The 25,995-nt window shown below is 38.4% G+C and overlaps 1 protein-coding gene across 7 annotated transcripts in view; it reads left to right on the top strand.

Annotated features, from left to right (window-relative positions):
* Positions 1 to 23,283, top strand: part of smoc1 (SPARC related modular calcium binding 1) — a 48,198-nt gene extending 24,915 nt beyond the window's left edge. For 2 of the 7 annotated variants that reach the window (XM_060879112.1, XM_060879117.1), the window contains 8 exons: positions 3,802 to 3,891; positions 4,011 to 4,085; positions 8,922 to 9,114; positions 10,416 to 10,492; positions 11,758 to 11,863; positions 12,665 to 12,909; positions 14,140 to 14,173; positions 21,218 to 23,283. In XM_060879112.1, coding sequence (XP_060735095.1) covers positions 3,802 to 3,891; positions 4,011 to 4,085; positions 8,922 to 9,114; positions 10,416 to 10,492; positions 11,758 to 11,863; positions 12,665 to 12,909; positions 14,140 to 14,173; positions 21,218 to 21,257 — 860 coding nt within the window. In that variant the 3' untranslated portion in view covers positions 21,258 to 23,283. Of the gene's footprint in view, positions 1 to 3,801; positions 3,892 to 4,010; positions 4,086 to 8,921; positions 9,115 to 10,415; positions 10,493 to 11,757; positions 11,864 to 12,664; positions 12,910 to 14,139; positions 14,194 to 21,217 lie in introns of all 7 variants that reach the window. The other 5 variants (XM_060879118.1, XM_060879116.1, XM_060879114.1 and 2 more) reach the window with 4 other exon arrangements.
* The last annotated feature ends 2,712 nt before the right edge of the window (positions 23,284 to 25,995 follow it).

The following is a 25,995-nucleotide window of genomic DNA, read 5'->3' as shown; positions in this document are numbered from 1 at the left end:
CTCTGTGTGTGTGTGTGTGTGTGTGTGTGTGTGTGTGTGTGTGTGTGTGTGTGTGTGTGAGAGAGAGAGAGAGAGAGAGAGACAGAGAGACAGAGAAAGAGAGAGTGAGAGAGAGAGAAAATGAAAAATATTATAACCAGTACATTCATTACAATGAAGAAAAAAAGGAAAAAAGGTCTTAAATATGTCTGTACATATTTATTGATGTAGGAATTAATTTTTTTATGTATGATTGTATGTTCATTTGTTTGTGTGTGTGTGTGTGTGTGTTTAAATTTATTTGGTTTGTTGTATAATCCAAGTAACACAGTAAAGAGTCTCTGCCTGTGAACTTTAGAGGATAGTGTTTTCCAATATCTTTTTGCCTTTTACTGTAGGCCGTATTGTGGCAGGAAAAAGCACTTTCCACTTTTATGCCTTCTTGTTAGATTATCCGACTTCAGTCAGCTCGCTCCACAGTTTCTATTCTACAACATTTCTACAAGAAGCGACTTATTTGTGTCAAGCTTGACTCCAGGCTTGAGTTTCTGTAAGTACGTGCTTGGCTTCTCAGGGGTCATAAACAATGAAAACATATTCATGTTGTTAGCTTTTACAGCCGGTGTAAGGACTTAGTGCTGATCAAAGCTTTGGAATCGACGTTCCTGCCCCTTTCTCTGCCACGACACACAGTGAAATCTCAAACCACTCATCCAGAGGTTAACAGCAGCCAGGACGCTTTGGAAAGCTAGACTGTCGTTTACAGGCCCCAGGGGAGGTGTAGCAGGGTGGGAGTGTGGCTCGAGGTTTACTGCACAAGAGCAGAAAGGAGTGTGTGTGCACTGGAAGAGGTTTACTGTGAAGCTTGCTTTTTTCCCTGAATCTTTTTTTGGCTTATGTTACACTTTACCTATCTCAGGATGTACCCTCAGAAATACAGCTTTGGCTGAGTGCTCATTAAACACTTTCACATAAACGCATACTTTTCTGTTCATCATGACCATGGCTCGTATCTGGTCTTACTGATCTCCAGAGGTGATCCATGCCACTTAAGCTGTTCATTTGTAAAGTTTTAGCTATGAAACACATAAGTACATTTGGAATAAAGCCTCAGGGTTCATAAACAATTATATCTATAGTATCTACCCCCTTCCTGAACCTATGCAGGAGCCTCTTCCCTGCTACTCTTAAACCAATGCAGCGAGCCCTGACTATACCATTCTACAAAATATTTACATTTACAACATACTGGCAGACGTCCTCATCCAGTGAGTGACTTACATTTAATCTCATCTTTTATACAGCTGAGCAACTAAGAGTTATGTAGTGCCCAGCAGTGGAAGCTTGGTGGACCAGGGATTCAAACTTACAGCCATACGATTGGTAGACCAACGCATTAACCAATAGGCTTGTAGGCTTTTTTGCTATGAAGTAGGCAACCGAACCTACAGCTATTTTCATGCTTTTTACCTCACACCTCAATAATAAATGGTTTTTAACTCATGCACCAAATCATCAAAACTTTAAAAGTACAAATGTAGAATGTAAAAAACCTCTAAAAAACACAAAATTTAACAAACACAAGGATTCATCCTCATTAAATCAAGATGAGTCATAGCCACTGCTTCTGGTTACCAGAGTTCACCCAAGTGTTCAGTTTTTACAAAACTACCATATGCAGGACATTCTGTACTGACAGAGAGGTAGATTCTGTAGCAACACATTCTGTAGATTCTGTAGCAACATGTATTATATTCTGGCTCACAAGGGTGCAATAATAAAAATAAAGCAGAATTAAATGCAAACATATTGTGATCTTACAGAGCACAAAGTACTTTTCTACTTTTCTACGAACTAATCTTCGCACATTTGTACCACAAAAGAAATTTGCACTGGATATGCGCAGGCTGAGACGGTTGACATCAGCGTTAAGATTTTAAGTGGAGAATGTTTATTTTCTTTATTTTCCAAACAAATATTTCCAAAGTAGTGTTGATGTAGCCTCAGTAAGGAATCACTAATCCTAAGAGCTAAGATCCAGCAGTCAACGTTTATGGCAGACACCTTTATCCAGAGCGACTTACATTTTTTATACAACTGAGCAACCGTGGGTTAAGGGCTGTGCTCAGGGGCCTAGCAGTAGACACTTGTCCCCCTTTTCCACCAAAAAGAACCGGGTGCTGGTTCAGAGCTAGTGCTGGTGCTGGTTCAAAGTTGGTTCCACTGGTGAACCTTCTAAGAACCGGTTTGCCTTTCCATCGGCTAGAGAGCCATCACAGAGCCGAGTCTGACGTCACTGTATACTGTGTCACGTTTCCCAGCAACGTTAACGCAGCAGTGGCAAACACAACATCAACAATAGCGGATGTTGCTTTACTGTTAATGCTCATGGCTTTGTGAACCTACATTGGCATCCAAAGGCGACAAATGCAGCTCCATGTAATCTGTATAAACGATGGTTGTATTCGAGAAAGTACATAACGTTATTTTATCATTAACACAGAAAAAATTAGCCTTAGCATGTAGCTACCTACTATTATGTGTGCTGATAATTGCTCATATTGCGGTAAAGTAAATATGTATTAAACATTAGTATACTTAAGGTACATTATCAAATGCGCTAACAGTCTAGACCAGTGACGTTTTGGTGCTACTTAAGAACCACTTTTCCTGGTTCAGAGCCGGTGCTTTGGCGGTCGAAAAAGAAAGAACTGCTTCTAAATTAGGCTCTGGCTCCGAACCAGCACTCAAACTGCCTCGGTGGAAAAGGGGCAAAAAGGGGAAAGAGTAGACCAGGGATTTGAACTCACATCCTGCTAATCAGTAGTCCAACACCTTAACCACTAATCTACAGTACCACATCCCCACATTATCTTTTTTAAACCTCATCAAAGTTGTCAAATGTGGATCATCTTTTAAAGCAACTGAAATATTTGGTTGTAATACGCTTCATGTCAGTTTTGTGGGCACACAATATGCATGCCTAAAGTATAAATAACATTGACAATGACATTCTACCATGAACATTTATTTGAACATACTTTTTTTTTCTTGGCCAGGGATAATAGTCAGTAAATATATATATATATATATCAATGTGCAGCCCAAGAGTGCAGCCTATCAAGTGTGCTCATGCTAGCAAACAAATACTAACCTTGACTGTTGGAGATAATTGAGTAAGTTTGTTCACATAACATTTCTAAACAAATATCTAAATGTAACACTCAGTTTTATATGTCAGAATACATGTTAATATTCTAGTCATAGCAATGTAATCTATAGAATTTTATATGTTCTGAACATTTGCTGCTGTTTTTGGTAATATCCTAATGAAAGTGAGAATGTTAAAACTTCAATTGAGAGGTTTTGTTTTCCACTCAGTGACGTTCTTGAGTGTGGTGCCTTTTTGAATGGTAGCTACATGATCTAATTGCAGTTTAAATCATGATCTTGTGTGTGACCCATCCTCCTATACCAGCTGATTATAGCATTAGCATGACTCCCTTGCATGTGCTCGATGGGGCCCAAAATGCAGAGGGACGAATGCAATGCAACATACTTGGGTAAGTACTGTAGGACACTACAGTCATGATACTGCTTAAATATGTACAGTATATAAATAGAAAAATAGCCACCACAAGAGCACTATTGAATCCCCCATTGTTTTTTGTAGGAATTAATGATACTCTGTTCTTTATATTCTCTCTCTTCTTAATGTACATTGAATTATTTTTGTTTCTGGTGCTCTTGGCCGGGCCATGTGCAAATCCCAACCATTCAACAGTTCTGGAGAGTAGATTGTATTAACCTCAATAATGGTAGTCTCTTTCCGGTTCTTTCTCACCCTTAACCCAGATGATGGCTCCAAACCCACACCAACAATGGAGACCTACGTCATCCCAGATGGTGAAGGTGAGCTCAAGATTACAATACTCTAGATTTTACAATGGATTATTTATGTTTTAACCTAGTGTGCTGCTCACTGTTGCAATTCTTATTTATTTATTTATTTATTTATTTATTTTCTACAGAGATCATAGCCCCCACACTGAGGGAGAAGCAGCTACCCACCAACAAACAGAACATCTCCAGCAGCAGAAAGCCAGGTGAGAGCGCACACTTTCTGCCGACGTGCTATAGTATCAAGCATAATTGTATTATCTTTGCACTCCAATGCGGTGAACAGTAAATCTTTTGCTTTGCCAATAACTTTAAGTTTTAAGTTTATTTAAGTCAGCATTCTCTCTCCAAATTAAAGATTTGCCACACGACTTCTCCAGCCAAATCATCACTGACTTCTTTCCAGTTACAAGAAATCCAAATACATGACATTTCACATCTTGTTAGAAAATTTGGATCTTGATAAGCATCAAACAAGCACATTTTGAGCAGCAATGCAAGCTGAAGTCTATTATTTCAGTTGCTGTTTTGGATTCTATGGCCATTAGCACCGGCCACTATGTCTGTGCTATACTCCAGGAAAAGAAGTCAAGAAGCTGTATGATGAACTCACCGAACTGGAAAATAATGTGAGATTGGTTGGTCATGGTGTCTTTTCTCCAGCAACATTTGCCCACATGGATCCGTACACTTGCTGGCCATGAAATCACAATTCAGTGGGCTTGTTTACAAAAGGGAAAAAAATTGCTCCAATCCAAGATTTTTCAGGAAGTGATATTAATAGGAACCAGGGCCGCTCATCCAACACGTGACCTTTGTTTTTCTTCTGCGATTATAGCAATGAGATATTGAAACATGCCTCAAAGATCATCAAAAGATGCCACAGTTCAGAAAATGTTCACCTGCAGTATCCGCTGACAGTTGCTTACAGTTGCAATCAGACAAAACTCTGTACGATGAAACAATCAGAAGTGTTGCTTTATTACATCGAATCTTAAACAAGACCAAACATACTGAGTAATCTTCAGTGCTTTGGCAAAAAATGCTATAATATGAGACTCTTTGAAATCCATCTGTCTAGCCGACGTAATGCTTAATGGATGCCGATTTGTGAGCTAAAGTTTCAGTACAAGCTTTACTCTTTGCCGCTAAGGATAATTTTTTTGTAGTTTATTTTAGTTGCAGCTTCAAGGCTAATTAAGCTAACAGGTAACATCAGTAAAGTCCCGTAGTGATTGAACTTTACCTGTAAGCCCCACCCCTTTTTTGTTGAACAAGTGCATCTTTTTGTGGAAAACATTGTAGAGTAGTGCACATGTATGCGATCTGAGACGTAACTCATGTCTATTTTTATTATGTTATTACAGCACTTACTTTTATACAGACTTAGAAGTGGGTAGAAAAGACTAATGTTCACAAACCATACAATTCAGGCATAAGATTAGACACTGTCTTTTATTTTATTATGTCATAACGTCATTAGAACGAGCCACTGCTTTGATAAGGCTGCAGCAAGGACGAAGACAAGGATTGAACTGATTACAAAGTACCTAACTAGACCCACAATGTGTGCTTTATTGAATCTTGAATTTGGTGGGATGTTTTGTTTCTATACTCATTTATTTGATGTTATAAAGCACCAAAGAGTGTATTTTGAGGTGACATGTCTGTATACTGTTAGCTTAATTAGCCTTGAAGCTGCAATTAAAATACAAACTACAAAAAAAAAAGATCATTAGCAGCAAAGAGAAAAGCTTGTACTCAAACTTTAGCTCACAAATCGGCATCCATTAAGCATTACGTCGGGTAGAAAGTAAAAGCACTGAAGATTACTCAGTGTGTTTGGTCTTGTTTAAGATTCAATGTAACTCATGTACAGGAGTGGGACATATACCTCCTCTTGGATTATGGTGCCTGTCTCTCTCTCTTTCTGACTTTCTCTTTCTGACTCTCAGGACTGTTCTCTCTCTCACGGCTCTCCTCTGGGTAATTTATTTAGTGTGTCTCTTCCGCAGTTTCCTTCAGATGAATACAGCACACTCTGGGCATGCCTAGTCAGCTCCACGAGGCTGGGGGAGTTTCACGCCTTGGCAGGGGTAGTACTCAAGTGCAGATTGGATTATAGTCTAGGAGATTCATGATTGAGAGCAGAAGTGTACTGGCTGTATGTTATGTATGAGTGTGCGTGTGTTTAAAGCATTTGCATGTGCAATTCCAGTAGCATGTTAAAAACTGTTGTGAGACACGGCTGTGGGATAACTCTGTGTTGGTTACGGTTGGTAAAGAGAGACAAAGTTGTTTATCTTCTCGTCCGCCATAAAACATTTTGGAGCATTTTGTGGTTTAGCAAACGCTCTGCCAGTGTAGCGTAAAAACTGATTCATGTTGACAGCTGTTTGGGATCCTTTCAAGGATCCTCCTGCTTCTGATTAGCATTTGATGTTCTGAGAAGACGAGCAGACCATCACTCCTCTGTCTGGCAATGTGCTGGTAGTTGTTAGGCAGTTGTCATAGGCTGTTGAGCTGGATTAAAAATCTAGCTTTTCATACTTGAAAGCCAAGGGTCATGTGGTGGTTCAGTAGTGAGAGAGTAAATTTGGATTGGATATTTCATCTGTAAAAGAAAGTTATCTCAGCATGAGGGAGTTGTATTCTGAGTTAAGAATAATGTGTGGTATATTTTGTATTGTGTTCTTTTTGTATTCCAGATATGAAAATCTTATCAGATCAAATTGAGATCAGAAGAATCTGGAATAAGAAACACCTTGTCACGTTTTCCAAACCATCCCTGATCAATATGTTACAATGAAGGGGTGTGTTTGGTCTGCAGAAATGTTTAAGTAGGTGGTAACTGTCAAAATAACATCCACATGAATGCCAGGACTCAAGCTTTCCCAGAAAACATTATGCAGAGCATCATACTGCCTCCACCTGCTTGCCCTCTTTGCATAGTGCATCCTGGTGCCATCTTTTCCCCAGGTACACAGCGCACATGATGTAAAAGACAACGTGATTCATCAGACCACATCACCTTCTTCCACTGATTCATGGCCTAGTTATGATACTCATATGGCCATTTTTGGCTCGGACCAGACGGGCAAGCGTTCGTTCCTCAAGTGCATCGATGATAAGACTCGCAAATAATGTTTTTAAAACACAAAAAGCAGGTCTTGGATTTTTTTTTTATTTTTCTGTGCAAATTTTCTTTAGGGAATCATAGTTGTCTGGCACCATTTATAGTAAACAGTGCTAAATAATTTGGTTGTGAGGAGCCTTATTGCATCAGCTCAGAGCACTTCAGCCCGAAGCCTTGACTCATGCTCTGATGGCAACCGCTTTCTGGAAACCGGTCCCGTTCCAACTACCCTTGCCCCCCCTTCACACCCACATCACAAAAACACACAAACACACACATATGCGCACACCAACCGCTGCATCCTTCTAGCCAGGTCCCACTTAATCGCCCCAGGACTGTTCCAGAGCATGTCAGTACCGTCAGTCTGTGTACCAGAACTGTTTGCAAAGACACAAAAACAAAAACACCAGTATTTGGTTACAGCCAAAGAGGTCATATATCATGCTTTCCAGTCAGGTTTAGACATCCCTTTGGCTTCTGCAGCCATTGCCTGGCCTGTGGCATGGTCTACTATTTAAAATCCTACAGTTCCTTCTTTATACGAGAAATTCTCTTACCCACAACATAAACTTGGAAAAGTAACTTGAGCTTGTATAAAATGACTAGGGTCATTAGATTAGAATTTTTTGGAGGGATTTGGACATTGACGTGTTACTGCGGTTTAGATGGGACGGTCTTGAATGGGCATGTGGTGAGTGTATACTGTATGTATGTGTGTGAGAGTGTATACACTACATAAGCTCCTGTTTGTTTTATTAGCCCACCTGTTTGACAGCTTGAATAAGACCTTTACAGAAAGCCAGCGTGATAAGGAAAGTGGCTGGAATGGCTGTTTTTGGGACTCATATATACATACTCCAGTAAAAAGGACATGAATTAGCAATGCAAAAAAAAAGCCCTTGTCTAGCCTAGCTAGATTACCCTGGACATATTGTACAGCACTGTTGTACTTGGCCTCCACACAGTCAGCAATGTGCTAAATGGATCTTAACATAAATAGAGATTTATGAGACAAGGCGTTAAAACATTTAAACAAACATCTGTTAAGTGTTCATGGTGTTAATAATGGTTGGAGGGGTTTGTGTGCATGAAGTTTCAGGCCTCAGAGAAAGGTCAGGAATGAGAGAATATCTTGAGAATATTTCCATCACTAAGATGTTGCATGTGCTAATTTAAACAAGCACATCCACTTTCCATCCACTGCCTTGCATCAACATTGGATTTCATCTGGTAGTCAGAATTTTGTCAGTTTGGAACACGCATGAGGGCTTTTCACCCTGCTCTTATCCCTGGGTTATGGGTTATCATCATAAACCCTGCTTTTCACCCCCAGTAGAGAAATATTTCATAGTGGTAATTTAGAACCAGGTTTAGCACATTTTTTCCCCTGGGGTTATAAAACGGCTCGGTAATGTCAGACAGCAAAACACTTAATGATACTGAAGTGCATGCCAATAGCGAGGTAGAAATTCATGGGGTTTACAATGATCCAGGGAAAACTAGTTCATATTTCTCTGCAATGGGAAGTTTCATTCCATATTTCTGTGCATCATCAACCCTTTTTCTGAACATTTTATTTTTCCATTTCCTAGCTCCATAACCCTAGTCTTATCTCCTGGATTTGACCCTCAGGCCTGTTTCTACCGTGATTATGTGAAATCCTCATGTCATGATCTCTGTGTGACATATGAACAGATTATTTCCCCATATCTATCTATCTATCTATCTATCTATCTATCTATCTATCTATCTATCTATCTATCTATCTATCTATCTATCTATCTATCTATCTATCTATCTATCTATTTATCTATCTATCCTTCTGCCTGCCTGTCTGTCTGTCTGTCTGTATGATTTGACATTGCCCATGTTTCATGAATATTAACTCGTGTCTATCCTATTTTAGAGAAAGTTTCGTCTTGTGACCAAGAGAGACAGAGCGCGCTCGAGGAAGCTCGGCAGAACCCGAGAGAGGGAATCTTTGTCCCAGAATGTGGGCCTCATGGCCTGTTCAAGCCTGTGCAGTGCCACCAGTCCACTGGCTACTGCTGGTGTGTGCAGGTAGACACAGGACGACCCATACCTGGAACCTCGGCCAGGTAAATACAGGACATAAAGCTCAAGCAACTACATTTATTATAACAGTGCATCTTTATTAAACAAGCTTGTGTTTATTTAAGCACCACAGGAAGGGTGCTATATGTTTTATTTAATGACACTATTGCATAAATACAAGATAAGTAATGAAAACATAATATCATGACTTAAAAGTATTTATTTAAGACAGTCGATATTGGAGCAGACATCTTAATTGGAGACATTTGCTATTGCAGAGAACGGATTCTGAATACATGGAATTCACTGTAATGTGAGCTGTAAGTGTACCACATGGGTGCTTGGTGATCATATCGTTCCATCCATGGATGTACTTTCTTCATAGCAGATTACCAAAATAATTTGTATTTTATATAATATTAGATAGCAAAGAAAAAATGTGATCTGTTCTATCGGCCCCCATTTTTTCACTAGCCCGCTATTTTTGTTGCCTTACAAGGGAAATGCTTATGTTAGCGCCACTGGTCTAGATGCATCATCTCAGACACTGCTACTCAAGAAAAATCTGGAGAGCTCAGAGGGATGAACAACACACTGGTAATTCTAATAATCGAAATGAGCCTCAAGGAAAATCATCTTAAGCAGCTGTGTAATCCCAATCCAAATATGCTTAAATATTGATGTAATGCAAGTCACCATTTCTAAAAGCACCCCCGTAAGATCTCCTGAAAACATTCTTTTGTTCAGACTTTATAACTGCCGGATGGATCTTCTGCACGTTAGCGCTGTCTTTACCCACAATGTAAGACTCTCATGTCTAAAACACTTATTTTTATTTCAGTGAGCTTTTTGTATTTTTTGGGAAATACAAAAAGCAATCCTATTTGAAACAGACAGCAAAATAAAACACACATGCTCCAGCAACTCATTTTTTTTTTTGTCCAAAGCTTAAATAAAAGTGATCAACAACACAGTCTACAAGAAATACATTCATTCATTTTTTTAAAGGATGAGTCCAGTTCGTTTCATTTTGACTTCAGTTACAATACAATGACAATATAAATCTAAAGTAAAGGATGTTGCAAAAACACCAGAATTACCCAAGCAGAGGTTAGTCACTGTGTTTTGTTTGTGCTTTAAAACGTTCTTGAATCATTACTTGGTGAGACAATGGATGTTTTCCCCTAAATATACAGGTTTGTACGTATTCTTGTCTTGGCTCATGTGGCTTTTTCCACTTCCCGATTTCCCGGATTTTACTGACATTGTTTTTTAATTACTTAATTTCTCTCTCTCTCTCTCTCTCTCTCTCTCTCTCTCTCTTTCACTGTCTGCTTTCTCTTAGATATAAAAAGCCAGAGTGTGTATTTCCTCCCTCTGAGTCTGATATGGAGGATCCTTTCAGAGACAGAGAGCTGAATGGTGAGGACTGCTCCCTTTAAAACCCACTGTGTAAAAACAGACACAATATTCTCACTTCATTGCTGTGAACTTGTAAGTACTCAGTACTCAGTGTCTGTTTGTGCTCAATACCATTATTTGGGAAACAGTTATGGGATTATAAGTCCCATGTGTTGCCACCTCAAGGTGGTCTTTCTTTTAAGTGGGAAGCTTTCACAAGGTTCCCGGGTCCTTTCACTGGTTCCTTTTCCTTTACTTTGGTTGATCTACTTTCTCCCCTTCATTTAAAGTTTCATTATAACTGCTCTTTAATTCCCCATCTGGTACTTTTACAGAGTAAAACATGGCTCCTGACTGCGCAGCAGATGTGTGCCGTGGTTTATGGCTGGATGGAGTGGTGCAGAGGGGCTACATTAGGAGGCGGGGATGGATGGGGGTTTGCTGATCGACCAGGGTGTTGTTGCCCCTGCAGGGTTTTGCAAAATTATTTTTTATATACTCCATCTACATGACCTGTCCCTCTTCAGAAAAGCATCGCATCCTATTTTCCTATCCGTAGAATTGATGAAGCAAAGAATGAACCTCTATATCTTCTTGAAACAGTTGCTGTTAAATAACACTAACAAGGAAGCAATTCAAATATTTTGCATCCACTGAGAACAAGAGTTTAAAAGGGTTCGATCCAACTCTAATTTAACACCCGCCTGGAGACGCGGTGAGGCAGTGAAGCGGTGCGTCACGACTCTTGTCCCGACCGCAATCACACTAATTGGATTCACCTGCATGCAACCAGACCCCAAACTCCCACACACTGCCCCAGAGGTCAAACAAGAGGAACAGAAGGAACGGTGCATGAGGAGGTCAGAAGGAGTGTGAGAGAATGCGAAAGAGGAGGAGAACAGGGTGAAAATATAAACCTAGTTTAGTTTATTATGTTCTCCTGTTTGAAGTAGCTCTTTAATAGACACAATTAGGTGGAAACACTTGCAGTTAAAGCTCTACATCTGGAGCAATTAAAAACTACTAGTCGAAGTGTTGGGCAATACGCTACAAAGTTAACTGGGTGCTGGATGAATATTGTCATGTTGCATTTCTTTCTTTTTCATCATTTATACATGCAAACACACCATACAGAGTTCCTTTTTCAGCACTTTTCAAAGTATTTTTCCAGTGTTTAGAGTAAAAAAAAACATATATTCTATGTTGACTAAAACTATAAAGATCTCCTTTTTGCATTGTGAGCTTGTGATGATGTATATATCCTTTGTTTAATTCAAATCTGACAGGCTGTCCAGATGGAAAGAAAGACGAATTCATAATACGCTTGTTGGATGCCCTAACGACAGACATGGTAAACACCATTAACTCACCAACTCCCTCTGGTGGTGGGAGGTAAGAAGCTTTTGTTTTGTTTTGTTTTTTATTTTAAAAGCTGAAAAACATAATGGAGTGGAACTGCAAAAAAAAAAAAAAATTTTAAAAATTTCAGATACCCAATGAAATATAAATTATAAATCCATCCATAAAGACTTGCATAGTAATCTTTAAAATTAACATGTTGCTATATTGGAATTAGCCCTTGCTTTGTCTCTTCATGGAGCCAGCGGTGCAGCAGAGGCGCTTTATTCCTTTAGTCTCTTTATTCCTTAGTCCAATAACCCTGTCATCTATACCTTCTTTTCAAGCAGATCATCTTCCAACGCTTTAAAATCCTTCTTAATGCCATCATCAAACCAGTCCTTCTAGGATTTCATAATTTTGCCATTGAAATGAACACAAAATAAAACTAACTCTGTGATATTTTGGTGGGAGCTTGCACAGAATTTTACCAAGCGACATTATGTGATGTCACGAACATGAATATAGCTATCATAGAAAGTAACTGCATGCGTGTCTTCACTGGCAGAAGTTTATATTCCGATAAAAACATTTTTAATTCATTTCAGCAGAACTTTTGAGGAACAAGTTTTCAAGGAGCGTTGAGCGCAATTTGTTTAAGTTCAACACAAAGGCTAATCTTTTACACTATACAGAACCATGCTGATTTTTCCATACGTCGTCTGGTGTTTTGCAGTAAATAGTATTTGACGTGATCTCTGACTGGTTTATGTTATACAGCTGGAAGACAGCTGAAATGTGTTTGAGGTATTTGCATTGCATGACTGTCTCTTATCCAGCACCAATTTTCTGCAGATTTGCAGAGCCTGATCCGAGCCACACTCTGGAGGAGCGTGTGGTGCAATGGTACTTCTTTCATCTGGACAACAACGGCAGCCATGACATCAGCAAAAAGGAGATGAAGCCCTTTAAACGCTTCTTGAAAAAGAACGCCAAGCCCAGGAAATGTGCTCGCAAGTTCGCTGATTATTGTGACTTGAACAAGGACAAAGCAATTTCTCTGCAGGAGCTGAAAGGATGCCTTGGGGTCAATAAAGAAGGTGAACATTAGGAAGTGACCAATGGAGTTTTGGGCATCTAATCGTAATGTGATTACATGAATAACATGAATATATTTTCATGAATCCAGCAGTATCATGTTATTTACGTCTGTTTGTTAGGATTTGCAAAGCCACAAACAAAATAATGAAATTCTTTTGTGTGAAAACTGGACAGTTTTACAGTATATTAAAGGTTGAATTCTAATTTTATTGTATCTTAAGTAACAGTTAATCCGTGACTAAATACTGATACTAAACATATTAAAAAGTGCTGCAATTTAACAAGGAAATTTCTGGAAGGAGTTGTGTAGTGTAGAGCTCCGTAAGTCTTAAGGACAGAGGTATCTGTGCTTCGGGGGTTTTGTAGGTAACATGCTAGGCTACAAGAGAGAGAGAAAAAAGTGAAGCTGGACAAGAACAACTGTTTAGAGTTGATAAGAGGAATTGTTTCATTGACATCCATGTAACTTGAAACTAAATGTAACTATCAATTTTAGTAAAAATATTAACTGAGAATTGCTGTGAAGTCAAAGGAATAAAACAATTATGCCAGGACATTCTGTCCTAAGAAAGTAATCAGTTTTGTATCCCACCTCATCCATCACATGATTGATTATTTTCCCCTTACAGCCCACCCCAATGTATTTTATTCACTCTCTAGTGCAGATGGCATGTCATTATGTTTCAAAATTCACACTTTACAAATACTGATTATGATCTTTAACTAATGCCATGAATAATGTTAGTTACATTATATTACCTTAATTTGAGGCATTACCGTGAAACAGAAAAGATAAAACTAAGAAGGGGAGACGAATGGAATAAGAATGCTTTTTAAGGTTTTCTGAAGACCTACAAATAGACACTTATTTCACCTATTTAAAAGGACAGCTGGTCTTGCAAAAGCCTCCTTGAGTTCTTAAGGTTTACATAATATGTGTGGGTTATGTAAGTAACTTTATGTATGTCTCTCGTTCTCTCTCTCTCTCTCTCTCTCTCTCTCTCTCCATCTCTTTGTGTCTTTCTCTGTTTCTCTGTCTCGCTTTCTCGTTCTCTCTGTTCATCTCTCTCTCTCTCTCTCTCTCTCTCTCTCTCTCTCTCTCTCTCTCTCTCTCTCTCCATCTCTTTGTGTCTTTCTCTGTTTCTCTGTCTCGCTTTCTCGTTCTCTCTGTTCATCTCTCTCTCTCTCTCTCTCTCTCTCTCTCTCTCTCTCTCTCTCTTCTTCTGCAGGTACTGCAGCAAGCAGCAGCAGTCAGGGGACAAGGCAAGGAACTAATTTGTTCAGTAAGGCCCCACTAATCGCTTTCACTAACATGTGCTTGAGTGGCTGCAGATGGCTCCAAATATAATCCATTAACATTCTGAGTCACTAACACAGAACAGAATTTCAACATGTCAGTGAAGGATTTGGCGTTACTGCCAGTCCCGTGTAGTGTGTGTGTGTGTGTGTGTGTGTGTGTGTGTGTGTGTGTGTGTGTGGCATAACTGGAATTAGCAATTACTTCAAGATTTCTACGACTAGTAACAATATATTTCTGTTGTAGTGAAGATGCTGCATGTTTAGATTACAGTGTTAATATTTCATGCTGAAGAAACATAACATAGCTTAGCACATAGTGACATGACAGTCAGCCATTCAGTTCACCTCAATGGCCCAGTCTGTGTGGAGCAATGAGGTAGTGGAATTACAGGAGACAGGGTCATCATGTCTGCCTGGGAGTAATTAGTCCTTGCCCTTAGTTGACCTGAACATGTAGAGGAGCTTGTCAGAGGAGGATGCACCTGTTTCTCCATTCAACACTCAAGTGATGTTTAATCCAACTTTTAACTTTACATGTCTTAGCTGCCTTACACCATTAATCAAAAATCACTGTCCGTGGCATGAAATGTTCCATAATTTGTATTGGATTAAAGCGTGTTTGTGTCTGGAAAGGGATTGCTTTTCTCATCTACTTTGCAGATATGAATTGACAGTCTGTTTGGCGTGAACGTAATGTTTCCACTGTTATAAATCCTAGAATATAATGATATGATTTCTAAAATAAGCACTAGCAATCAGGACTGTGGTTACTGCTAAGACAGGTGTCTGTCCCTCTGTCTGTCCGTCTGTCTTCTTTCTTTCTTTTCTTTTTAAATATATTTTAGGGAAATAATTAAAATCGCAGTACACGTCTGGATTGCATGTAGGAAAATGTGCGATGCTCAAGACAGCAACATCCTCCAGCACAGTGTGAAGAGATGGAACTGTTCAAGCTTTGCAATATTTATTAGCAGCCGGTCTGCTTACCTGTGGTTTTTATTCCCGCCTGCAGGAAGGCTACAATTCGAATTTGGTTCATGTCACCTGTTATTTTTTTTAATGGCATTAAATTTTATTTTATTTCTGTGGACTGGGGATAAACATTTCATATTTCAAACTGCCCAGGATAATTTATGTTACGAGCTACTGCGTTCTTTTCAAAAGCCTCTCTCTCTTGCTTTTGTGAGTCTGTTTTTCTCAGCCTGAGAATCTCTATCATAGTTTGGTGGTTACTATGTGATGACAGGGCATCAGCACAGTGCACTCGTTTCTCCTCTCGTCTGGTGGGATCGTCTCGTTATTAAGAGCGTCGTGTCTGTTTACCCTGGCCTGTAGGCTATGTTGGGCCCATGGAGGCCTGAGCTCATGTGTTTACCCTGGCGCTACCTGCTTTGACACTGAAGCACAGTGGCTGAGAAGGGGCATAACGTCAGGCACGGCAGCGCATGGCTAGCATTGCCAGGGTAAACAACACATTTGTTTGGACAGCCAAGGGGGGGTTTCTTTTGCCCCCAGTCCACTGGTTTGCTTTAGTTCCCCATAGACATGCATGCCTTTCCCAGCACACACTCTTGGATTGATAAATTGGTGCAGATGTCTTCTAAAAGACAGTTTTATGTCAGTTCACTGGAATGCACTGAATTGAAAATTGATGAGTATACTCAAGGTTTGGGATGCACTGCTGCCAAAAATCTAAGACACAATAAGAGCAATGCCCATTTTCCTGAATCTGGCAGGGCAGCAGCTGAAGCTGAAAGTGACTTTTTTTGCTTTTTCTCTTTCGGAGCACTGTAAGGATGTTGGCTCACAGCACTACACTGTATCTTTAGCAACAGCACCATTCCCACAGTGAATAGCTGACTTTACACCTTCAAATCTCTCACTCAATTTATTATGGCGTAAGGATTTAGGAGGCTGCTGTCTTTATTCCTGAAATGATTAGATGTCATTTTTCTTGGCACTGTTTTCTTACAGCGTCGGACTGAACAGATGGGGCTTTATTTAAAATTGGCATGTTATATGATTGGCTACAGATTTTTAAGAAGAAAAAAAATGTAACCTTCAACCTTGAAGATTTATAAGACATTGGCTAATCAAAGTTAAATGTAAGTACAGTAAAGTTATATGCAAGGGTCATATTCGGCTACAGACTTGCAGATATATAGTCATTTGTGATGTGGGTTCAAATGAGGAGAAGTTTAAAGTCCAGCACCACTGTCTGATATATGTATGTAACCACAATACGTACCGTCATGAAGTTCACATTTTGCACAGTGTAAAAAAAAGTTGGATAGAAGGAAATATATAAATGTAACTGAAAAATAACTGAAAATGTGAGCTGTATTCTACCTTAGCAGAATTTCCAATCAGCTTATCCTTTACTATTTAGGGATGTTTTCTTTGCAGGAGAAAAAATATTGGCATTAATTAGACTGACACATCAAAATAGCACATTAAAAATCCTGATAGTAAATAACTTCCTATTACGATCTCAATGTACTGCAGCTTGTGTCTACATTATACATGTGTACATAGTTAACTGTCATTTCAAGATATAAAAGTAGAAAGAAATTGTGGCCAGCAGTACTTTGTTCTACGTATAGTTTATCATGTAAATAAACTGAACGTGGATCAAGTGGCAAATAATGACTCTGCAAGCCATGTTGTTAAATTAAACCAAATGTTATAGAGACAGCTACGACTATTCACGTTGTAATACACTAGTCTCCTATTTGATTTATACAATTGCCTCTTGTTTCCAGATTACACCGTGTTATAGAAAGCAAACAAAAGAAATAGGGCTAGTATTTTGGTTGCATTTTATAACTTAAAACCATTTGCATGACTTTAATATCAACCTAAGCACCTTTACAAGCTAACTCTAAATACAAAGACCTTCCCTACATGTAAAATTAATTCAGTGATAGTTAATGTATTTTTTTACATTTTTAACATATCAGAGGGGGGCATGGTGGCTTAGTGGTTAGCACATTCGCCTCACACCTCCAGGGTTGGGGGTTCGATTCCCATCTCCGCCTTGTGTGTTTGGAGTTTGCAGGTTCTCCCCGTGCCTCGGGGGTTTCCTCCAGGTACTCCGGTTTCCTCCCCCGGTCCAAAGAAATGCATGGTAGGTTAATTGGCATCTCTGGAAAATTGTCTGTAGTGTGTGATTGCGTGAGTGAATGAGAGTGTGTGCCTGCGATGGGTTGGCACTCCGTCCAGGGTGTATCCTGCCTTGATGCCCGATGACGCCTGAGATAGGCACAGGCTCCCCGTGACCCGAGGTAGTTCGGATAAGCGGTAGAAAATGAATGAATGAATGAACATATCAGAGTTTTTCTTGTGCCACATTCCTGCTCTATAACAGAGCAAAGCCAGAGCTCTAAACACACTAATTGTTACCCTGCAGAGGGACAGTTTAACTTTTATGTCTTTACTGAAAATTAGGAGGCCTATTAAACCAGGGTGGCCAGCCATTTGTGTTAATACTTACTCTTCCCTCTTTCTTTTTCAAAAAGCCACCTGTCCCGCGCAATTAATTACACATACATCTGCTTCATTGTTAGCATTGTTTGCACAAGCGTTGGAAAATTTGTTAAACCTATTTAGCATGTTTCTAAATAACAGGATTCTTAGAGGCTGATCTCAAGCAAAGATGTGAGTGACTTTCAGATGATGAAGCATCAGCAAAGTGACTTATACCAAAACCAGAAGGCAAATCTGCTCTTGATGCTTAGGTTCATTGGGCTAGAAAGTGTGTGGCTAATGTTGCCAGGATAAACATTAGGTTTATTTGGACAGTGGGAGAGAAGGGGGGCTTGTGTTGAATATTCCTCTTGAAACTGTTAGTGGATTTCAGGTGCTTCTTGTACCTTACCTGTTATAAGAGCAGCATTACATCGTTTCTGTGCTCCAGGAGACAAATTAGGCTACGTTTACGGGGTTTTATCTGGTCATTCGTCTCAAGATTAAACAGTTTTGCTGAATAGGCAGCTTGTAATTTCAAGAGGTGTTTAGACATTCAATTTGTCCAGTTTATTGGCTTTTAAATTAGTCAGTAGGGATAACCCTTGACATGGGGAAATCTGCATTTAAGGATTTGACATTAAGTTATAAATTTACAATAGACTGTAGTTAGACTGTAATGTTCTGTTAGCAGAAATGTTTTGTTTATTTTCATGTGAAATACAAGACATTGAGTATATGACCAATTCCTATCCAGAAATATATTTATTTCTCTATTTATTTATGACTATTTTTAATGTACTTAGAGAAATATTTAACACCATATTTATCTTAAACATCTTTGAGATATATTTGATGTTTTGTATCCTCATGATAACGTGACAAAGTTTGGACTCAATAATATGATTCATGTTTAGAACTAGGTCAGTTCTAAATTGGGGCAATAGTTTACAGCAACATCCTGTCTGTTAATTAAATAAACTTGTGTGTACTTTGTCTCAATTTTGAATGAATAGCAATGTATGTCCAATCGATTGTGTCAGAACCTCTTAGGAGATTTATAAAATGTTTTACAAGACATTTACACTACCTTATTCTACTGCTTAACCTGTCTTCTTTAACCTTAACAGTTCTATCTTTTCATACACATTGGCTGGTGTGAGACCGTGTTGGGTAAAGCAGACCCGTAGTGTCAGCCCGAGTGTCAGTGATTCAGTCAACTGTGTGTAGTCGTTTTGCACTGGGCCGTAGTGCGCATGGATCGGATCACAGATCAGCACTCAGGTGAGGCTGTTCGAAGGCAGAATGGATCTGGTTTCTCCGCTTTATCAGATGATCGTGTCCAGGGAGCAGCTTTGTGTCCTTAATGGCGCAGTCATTTCACCATTTTCCCCTGTTGAATGAGGAGAGGCCAAAGTGGACTGCTTCTCTGGAGCCTCTTAATTGCCATAAGGGACTGGAGCTATAGAGAAGACTGAGTGCACAGACACTCAGACCTTACCAGGTCCTCAGAAACAGCGGACAAACGAGAACTCTCAAATTCTCTCCAAAAAAGCTCCTAAAGGCCATCACACTAAATAATAGACATAAAAGTCAAGTTATCTTGTGAGCGCAAATATATAGTCATGCTTGATAGTGCTGTCTGTTGTGATACACATACAAAGCGTCTATTTTTCAGCTAAAATAGTGTAAGCAGTAAATCTGGCGGGTGTAATAAAACACAAACATGCCAGTATTTGACTTGGAGCACACCTGCGTCACCCCGCTCCCCTCTCAGAAACCCACTGTTAACCTTTCATTCTTCTACACACTCACACATGTAGCCATGTGATCGGCTCTCCAGGGCCAAAAAACCCCTCCACTACACACATTCCCTCCCCCATGGGCTGTGAAGCTCGACTGGAACTCTCCCACTCCTGTCTTCAGACACCACCTGTAAGCAATCTGGGCTCCCTACCCCAGTCAAGCCCTCTATTTCCTCAACTCTCCAGCTTTACTGTGATTAATGGGCCCAAAAGGAGTCCCATACCCCATGCTGCTGCTGCTGACTCTCACAATCCCTTTAGTAATGTTAGATTGATTTTGGCATATGTCATACTATTTCATAAAATAATGTGAATATGACTATAATAATTAGAAATTTATGTGCAACAATCTGCACAATTTTAGGTTTGTAGGAAATATTACGTATATTTACAGCACCTGGCAGACACAGTTATCCAGAACAACTTACATTTTATACAACTGAGGGCTAAGGGCCTTGCTCAGTGGCCCAGCAGCAACAGACGTGGGATTTGAACTCACAATCTTCTGACTGGTAATCTAACACCTTAACCCCTATGCCACCTATCCTAAATCTTCTCTATAGAATCAAACATTCCTATGAACATTTCATGAAATCGATCAATCCTACGAGTTCATGTAGGAGTTTGTTTTGTTGTTAGTTTTGAAAAACGAATGCAAACGAATTATTCCCTTATTTTCCTCAAACAAAAATACTAAATAATAAAAAAAAATCTATTAACAATAAAAACATGTAAAAACATGTTGTGTGTTTATACAATATGCTAAAATGAACAAACCATAAACACCAGTAATAATATAATACCATAAATAATGTAATATACCATATACCTTTATGTATATACAGTACTAAACACCATTATAACAACCTTAACAAATAGTGATGCTTTCAATGATATCCATTCGTTTATTTTGTAGAAATGCTTGAGGCTGAATTGTGGCCTGTGTTTTGTCTGCTAACGATATGCAGACAAAACGATATAAAACATTCAGTGCTTTCTGTTATTTGCAGGTTGACATGAAGCTCAGTTATTGCTACCACACCAAATTTGATTATTTTCCTATAACAGCATGTCCCGAAATGTTTTATTCCTCTATTTCTTTATGTTGCCTAAAAAAATCAGTTAATTTGATGTGTATCTTAAGATCCTGTCTCAAACAATTCCTTGCTTATTCTCTTACATCTTCTTTTTACATTATGACATATTCTGTTTGTAGACTGACACAGTACAGATGTCAGCACTGAATAAACTATGACAGTGCTCCGAGGGGTCAGCAGACAGGACAGAGGACAGAGAAATAGTGAGTGAGAGAGAAGGAGGGATGAGCATAGGAAGGTAAAGGCTAAGAAAGAATTACGATGTGATCACAGTACAGAGATTTGTTTCCCACATGACTTCCGTAAGGGAGAGAACACTATCTATCCTCCCGTGTTCAGACACACATACACACACAGACACACACACAATATGCATGTCATACATTATTCTTGAATCCTGTGCACCTTGGGAGTTGCCATCAGTCATTGTATCCTGTATATGTGGAAGAACTGGGACTGAAGTCATTCTCGTTATATCCCTCTCTCCCTATTTGTCAGTTCCTGACAAGCTCTGGTGTGTGTCTGTGTGTGTGTGTGTGTGTGTGTCTTGAATGGACGAAGGCTGGTTCATCAATGCTGCTCTCTTGTTATAAGATGTAAACGCACCGCTGACTCCCATCTCTTATCCTGTCTCTTCCCAGCAGGCCGTCTAGTGTGAGGACAGAAGCTTCCAGAAGATGAGTCAAGAATAGAAAGAAGACAGGCTGAGGACTTGAAAAGTAAGAGAGGAAAAAAGAAGAGGTTCCTAAAGAAGAAGAAGAGAAAAAAAAAACAAGCTTAAATGATAAAGTTGGAGCCAAAATATTTGCACTTTCTTCTCCCATCGGTAGACATTTGCTCTGTCTCTGATTTTGTTGTAAACATTTTCTGGCTTTATGACGTCTGATGTACGTGGACAAAACCTTGTATAAGAAAATGGCACTCGTACACGTGGCTGACTGCCTGCTTCAAACCCACACGACACGTTATAAGTGTATTATCATGTGTGTTCAAGAATACTAAACTCACCGCAAGGTCTAGTCAGTATTATACACCAACCACAGCAGGTTTTAATCACAAATATTTCATGTAGTCTTTCTGAAATAGCTGTCATAGATGCACATAACCAGGTTTTTTTTTTTTTTTTTTTTTGTAAGATCACTTCTTTTATTTTTACATTAATATGTACAGCTTTTGGACGAATCAAGAACAGAAAACAACATGGGTTACAGCTTCTGAGTAATTAATCATAAGCATAACACACAAGTTAATTGAGATAAGCTGCAGGTTTAATCATATATCATATGACCTGGTGAGCTTTACCCGAATAGTATCTAAAGATAATGGGACATCGCAGATGAAGATCATCATTTAAAGACTTTAGTTGTTAGTAACCACTTTATTAGGTGTAACTGCTTATTCATACAATTATCCAATCAACAAATCATTAAAAAAAACAGCCTTAACAGAATAATAATTATATAAAAAATAACATTAATAATAATATCTACATAACGTGTTCTCTTCCAAAAAATGATTGCCTTCATAATAACTTTGTAAATACTGCATAACACATTTTTACAATTAGACTAACATTTTCTGTAACAATTCATCGTAAAATATATGAACAAATTTTCAGGATTTTTAACACACTGTAGAAAATAAACACACTTGTTTTACATAAGAGGTAACAATTTGCTTAAAAATCTTTCAGAGAACAGCTTGTGGACAAAACTGATAAAACAAAAAACAAAACAAAAAAAAAAATACACGTTCATGCTGTTACTTTGTCTTTTGTAATAAACGTCTCCTCAGTGATAAACATGACTTACTCATGGCATACAATGAACGCAGCACGAGCGAGTTTCTCTAAGGTTTCATTTCCTGAGAAGCTGAAAGTTTCCTTCACACACAGCAGTACGGTCACGTTGTATAATGAATTTATTTATAGAAATTCATAATATATTAGCAGCACGTGAGAATATAAAGCAAGACTATAAATCAGACGTTTTCTTTTTACTCAAGTGAACACACATTGCAAGGATGTAAACCATCTACTAAATTATTAGAGACTCTGCCTTTCTGTGTTTAATGATAGCGCTTCAATAATGTTGTGGATTTAAATGCTGTTTAAAATGGAAATGCAACATTTTTTCATCAGATGCTCTTGATGCAGAAACCTAAACCCTGCGCTGTCAGGATTTGTTATTTGACCAGTCTTTCTCATTCATGGAACATTTAAACATCCTGTCACATTATGCATTTGTCACAGGTGCCACGTATCTATCGTAACATTATTCTTAAAATTCTTATAGGCATAAACTGATGCTTATAGATGAGTTAAAAAGTCCTTATGTACACCTTTTAAATAAAGAGGAAATGATAGTGATGATGATGATGATGATGATGATGATGATGATGATGATGATGATGATGACGACGAAGAAAAAATATCCCGGAATATCATGTGATGTGATCATTCTGATAGACAAGGAGGTGTGTGTGTGTGTTTGTGTGTGTGTGTGTATGGAGATGTCCTTAGATGTGATTGCTTTTGGCTTGTGAAAGGAAAAAATGAAGCAGTGAAGTTGTAAATATGTATCATATGTGCTTTTTTGCTTTTTTCAGTTTTCAGCATCTGTCATGCAGCAGTCTTACTAAACACAGTTTTTACCAGCATTTAAAACCTCGTTGGAGTAAATTGTGTAATTAAAGTGTTTTGCCCTCAGCGTGAGTTTGTTTGAAAGTTTGTTCATTCCATTTAAATGTTAAATGTTTTTGAAAATACACATTTCTAAAGTAATCACTCACTTGTCTGTTTATTTTAGCCCTTAAAAGAACATGTTTGTTATTCATCGTCACTCAGTTGCTTAATGTTTGAGAGACTTTTCTGACATTTATGAGAAAACAGCCAATGAATCAAGTCAAGTCAAGAAGCTTTTATTGTCATTTCAACCATATATAGCTGTTGCAGTACATAGTGAAATGAGACGTTTCTCCAGGATCAAGGTTCTACATAAAACAAAGACAGGGCTAGGACTTAGTAAGTTAGTCCTAGCCACATAAAGTGCAACTGTGCAACCTGGTGCAAACAGTGCAGGACAAGACAGACAAGACAGTGCAGGACAAAAGACAGTGCAGACAAAAGGTTACAAGACAATACACAAAATACAAAAAAAGACAATACACAAAAGACAGCAAACAAAAAACAGCGCCGACCGACCAGTATCAATACTGTATGTAAATACTGTAAGTTCAGACTATTGTGTGCAGTAATACCAGAATGAACACAGTACACAGAACAAATTAGCATTATCGCATGCATTCGAGCTGAAATTCAGGCTGAGAACTATTAGTAATTTATTTCTAACTATTAATCCTGTTGTCTAAATGATGTTTTGACTTTTATTTAATTAGTGTCTGATAAGGGGGCACGGTGGCTTAGTGGTTAGCACGTTCGCCTCACACCTCCAGGGTCGGGGTTCGATTCCCGCCTCCACCTTGTGTGTGTGGAGTTTGCATGTTCTCCCCGTGCCTCGGGGGTTTCTTCCGGGTACTCTGGTTTCCTCCCCCGGTCCAAAGACATGCATGATTGGCATCTCTGGAAAACTGTCCCTAGTGTGTGATTGCGTGAGTGAATGAGAATGAGAGTGTGTGTGTGTGCCCTGCGATGGGTTGGCACTCCGTCCAGGGTGTATCCTGCCTTGATGCCCAATGACACCTGAGATAGGCACAGGCTCCCCGTGACCTGAGATAGTTCGGATAAGCGGTAGAAAATGAATGAATGAATGAGTGTCAGATAATGTAAAGAAGCCTAATTTTATGTTCATTATTTAGCAATGCCTAGACTGTGCCTTTGATTTTATATTTACATGCACGTTTTAACCCCTTAAATGCCCAGAAACTGGTTGATATCAACTAGAGACGGTAGAAAATACAGTGAGGTAGATGATGAAGAAAGAAGAAAGCAGGTTATTTGTACTTTGTTAGTCTAAAAATATTTTAAAATTAGATGAATTCTCCAGTTCATTTTGTATTACACTGCAGGGATTTGCACACAAACCTGTGTAGAAAAACATTTTACACTAATTTGTAATTTAGTAATTCGAACATGGGGTTCACATGGGGTTAGTGCCACTTTTTACTTAGGGTTAGGAAATCCTGCACTGATACAGGCTTAGCAAAGCTTTTGCAATGTTAAACCCACATTATGGTGACAAATGTGAACAATGTGAAATGAACGTGTGCCTCAAATCACATGCTTCATATAGTGACCAAAACCCTTTGCTTGCTATATAAAACAGTATAGAAATATAAAATAACAGGTTGTTGTCCCTCACTTCTCTGAGGTAAAATCAAATCAATTTTATTTGTATAGTGGTTTTAACCATGGACATTGCCTCAAAACAGCTTTACAGAAATATAAATGTTTATTAGAAATTTGAAGTGTTTGAGTTTTTTTTTTTTTTATAAATCAGTATGAATGAAGCTGATCCAGAATGCTACTGAAGCCGGATGTTGCGTTGATATATAAGGACATGTTATAAGCTTTCACACTGTGCTTTCTCAATACTACAAGTAATAAGAGACTGAGCCACCAAGGCAGACAACATTGTAAGACTTTGATGATCTAAACATACATATATAGTGCAGTATGCTAAACAGATTTATTTTTAGGTACATTTATTACACTTAAAGATATATAACTGAAAGTAGAACTAGTATGTGTATGACTTAACAATGCATTAATATTTGATATTTATTATTATTATTATTATTATTATTATTATTATTATTATTATTATTATTATTATTTATTATTGTTGTTGTTATTATTCTGATTCTAACATGAAACCTCAATGTTTAAGTGTTGTAATAAATGTGCTTTCCCGAATCAGTTTCTGTAATTTATAATCACACCCTCCAGTATCACCCAAATGAGGATGAGGTTAACTTTTGAGTCTGGTTCCTCTCAAGGTTTCTTCCTCTTCCATCTAAAGGAATTTTTCCTCACCACAGTCACCTCAGGCTTGTTCATTGGGGATAAAGACAAACACATTTAAATACAATTCTAGAATTAATTTTGAACTTTTGTAAAATATTAATATTTGTACAATAAAATAAACATTTTGTACTATATACCTTGTGTTCTGTAAAGCTGCATTGAGTCTGTTGTTAAATCGCTATACAAATAAAATGGAAGTTTCTGCTTTAACCATGAAATGGCAACTAGTCAACCTCCTTTTTGGATTTTTATTGACTAGTAAAAGAATATGAATTGTCAAGCAAATCTTACTACAAACTGATTCATAGTAATTCAAATTAAAAACACAATAAGCCTGAACTTTATTCAATATTTCTATAAAGAGCTTTCTACAGTACAGTAGGGTTGGGGAACCTTTTGATATCTAGTGTTCATTTAAATGTATAAGCAGGAGTT

This window comes from Tachysurus vachellii, chromosome 10 (genome assembly GCF_030014155.1).
Source record: "Tachysurus vachellii isolate PV-2020 chromosome 10, HZAU_Pvac_v1, whole genome shotgun sequence".
In the NCBI taxonomy this organism is placed as follows: domain Eukaryota; kingdom Metazoa; phylum Chordata; class Actinopteri; order Siluriformes; family Bagridae; genus Tachysurus; species Tachysurus vachellii.
This window is presented reverse-complemented; position numbering and strand designations above follow the sequence as displayed.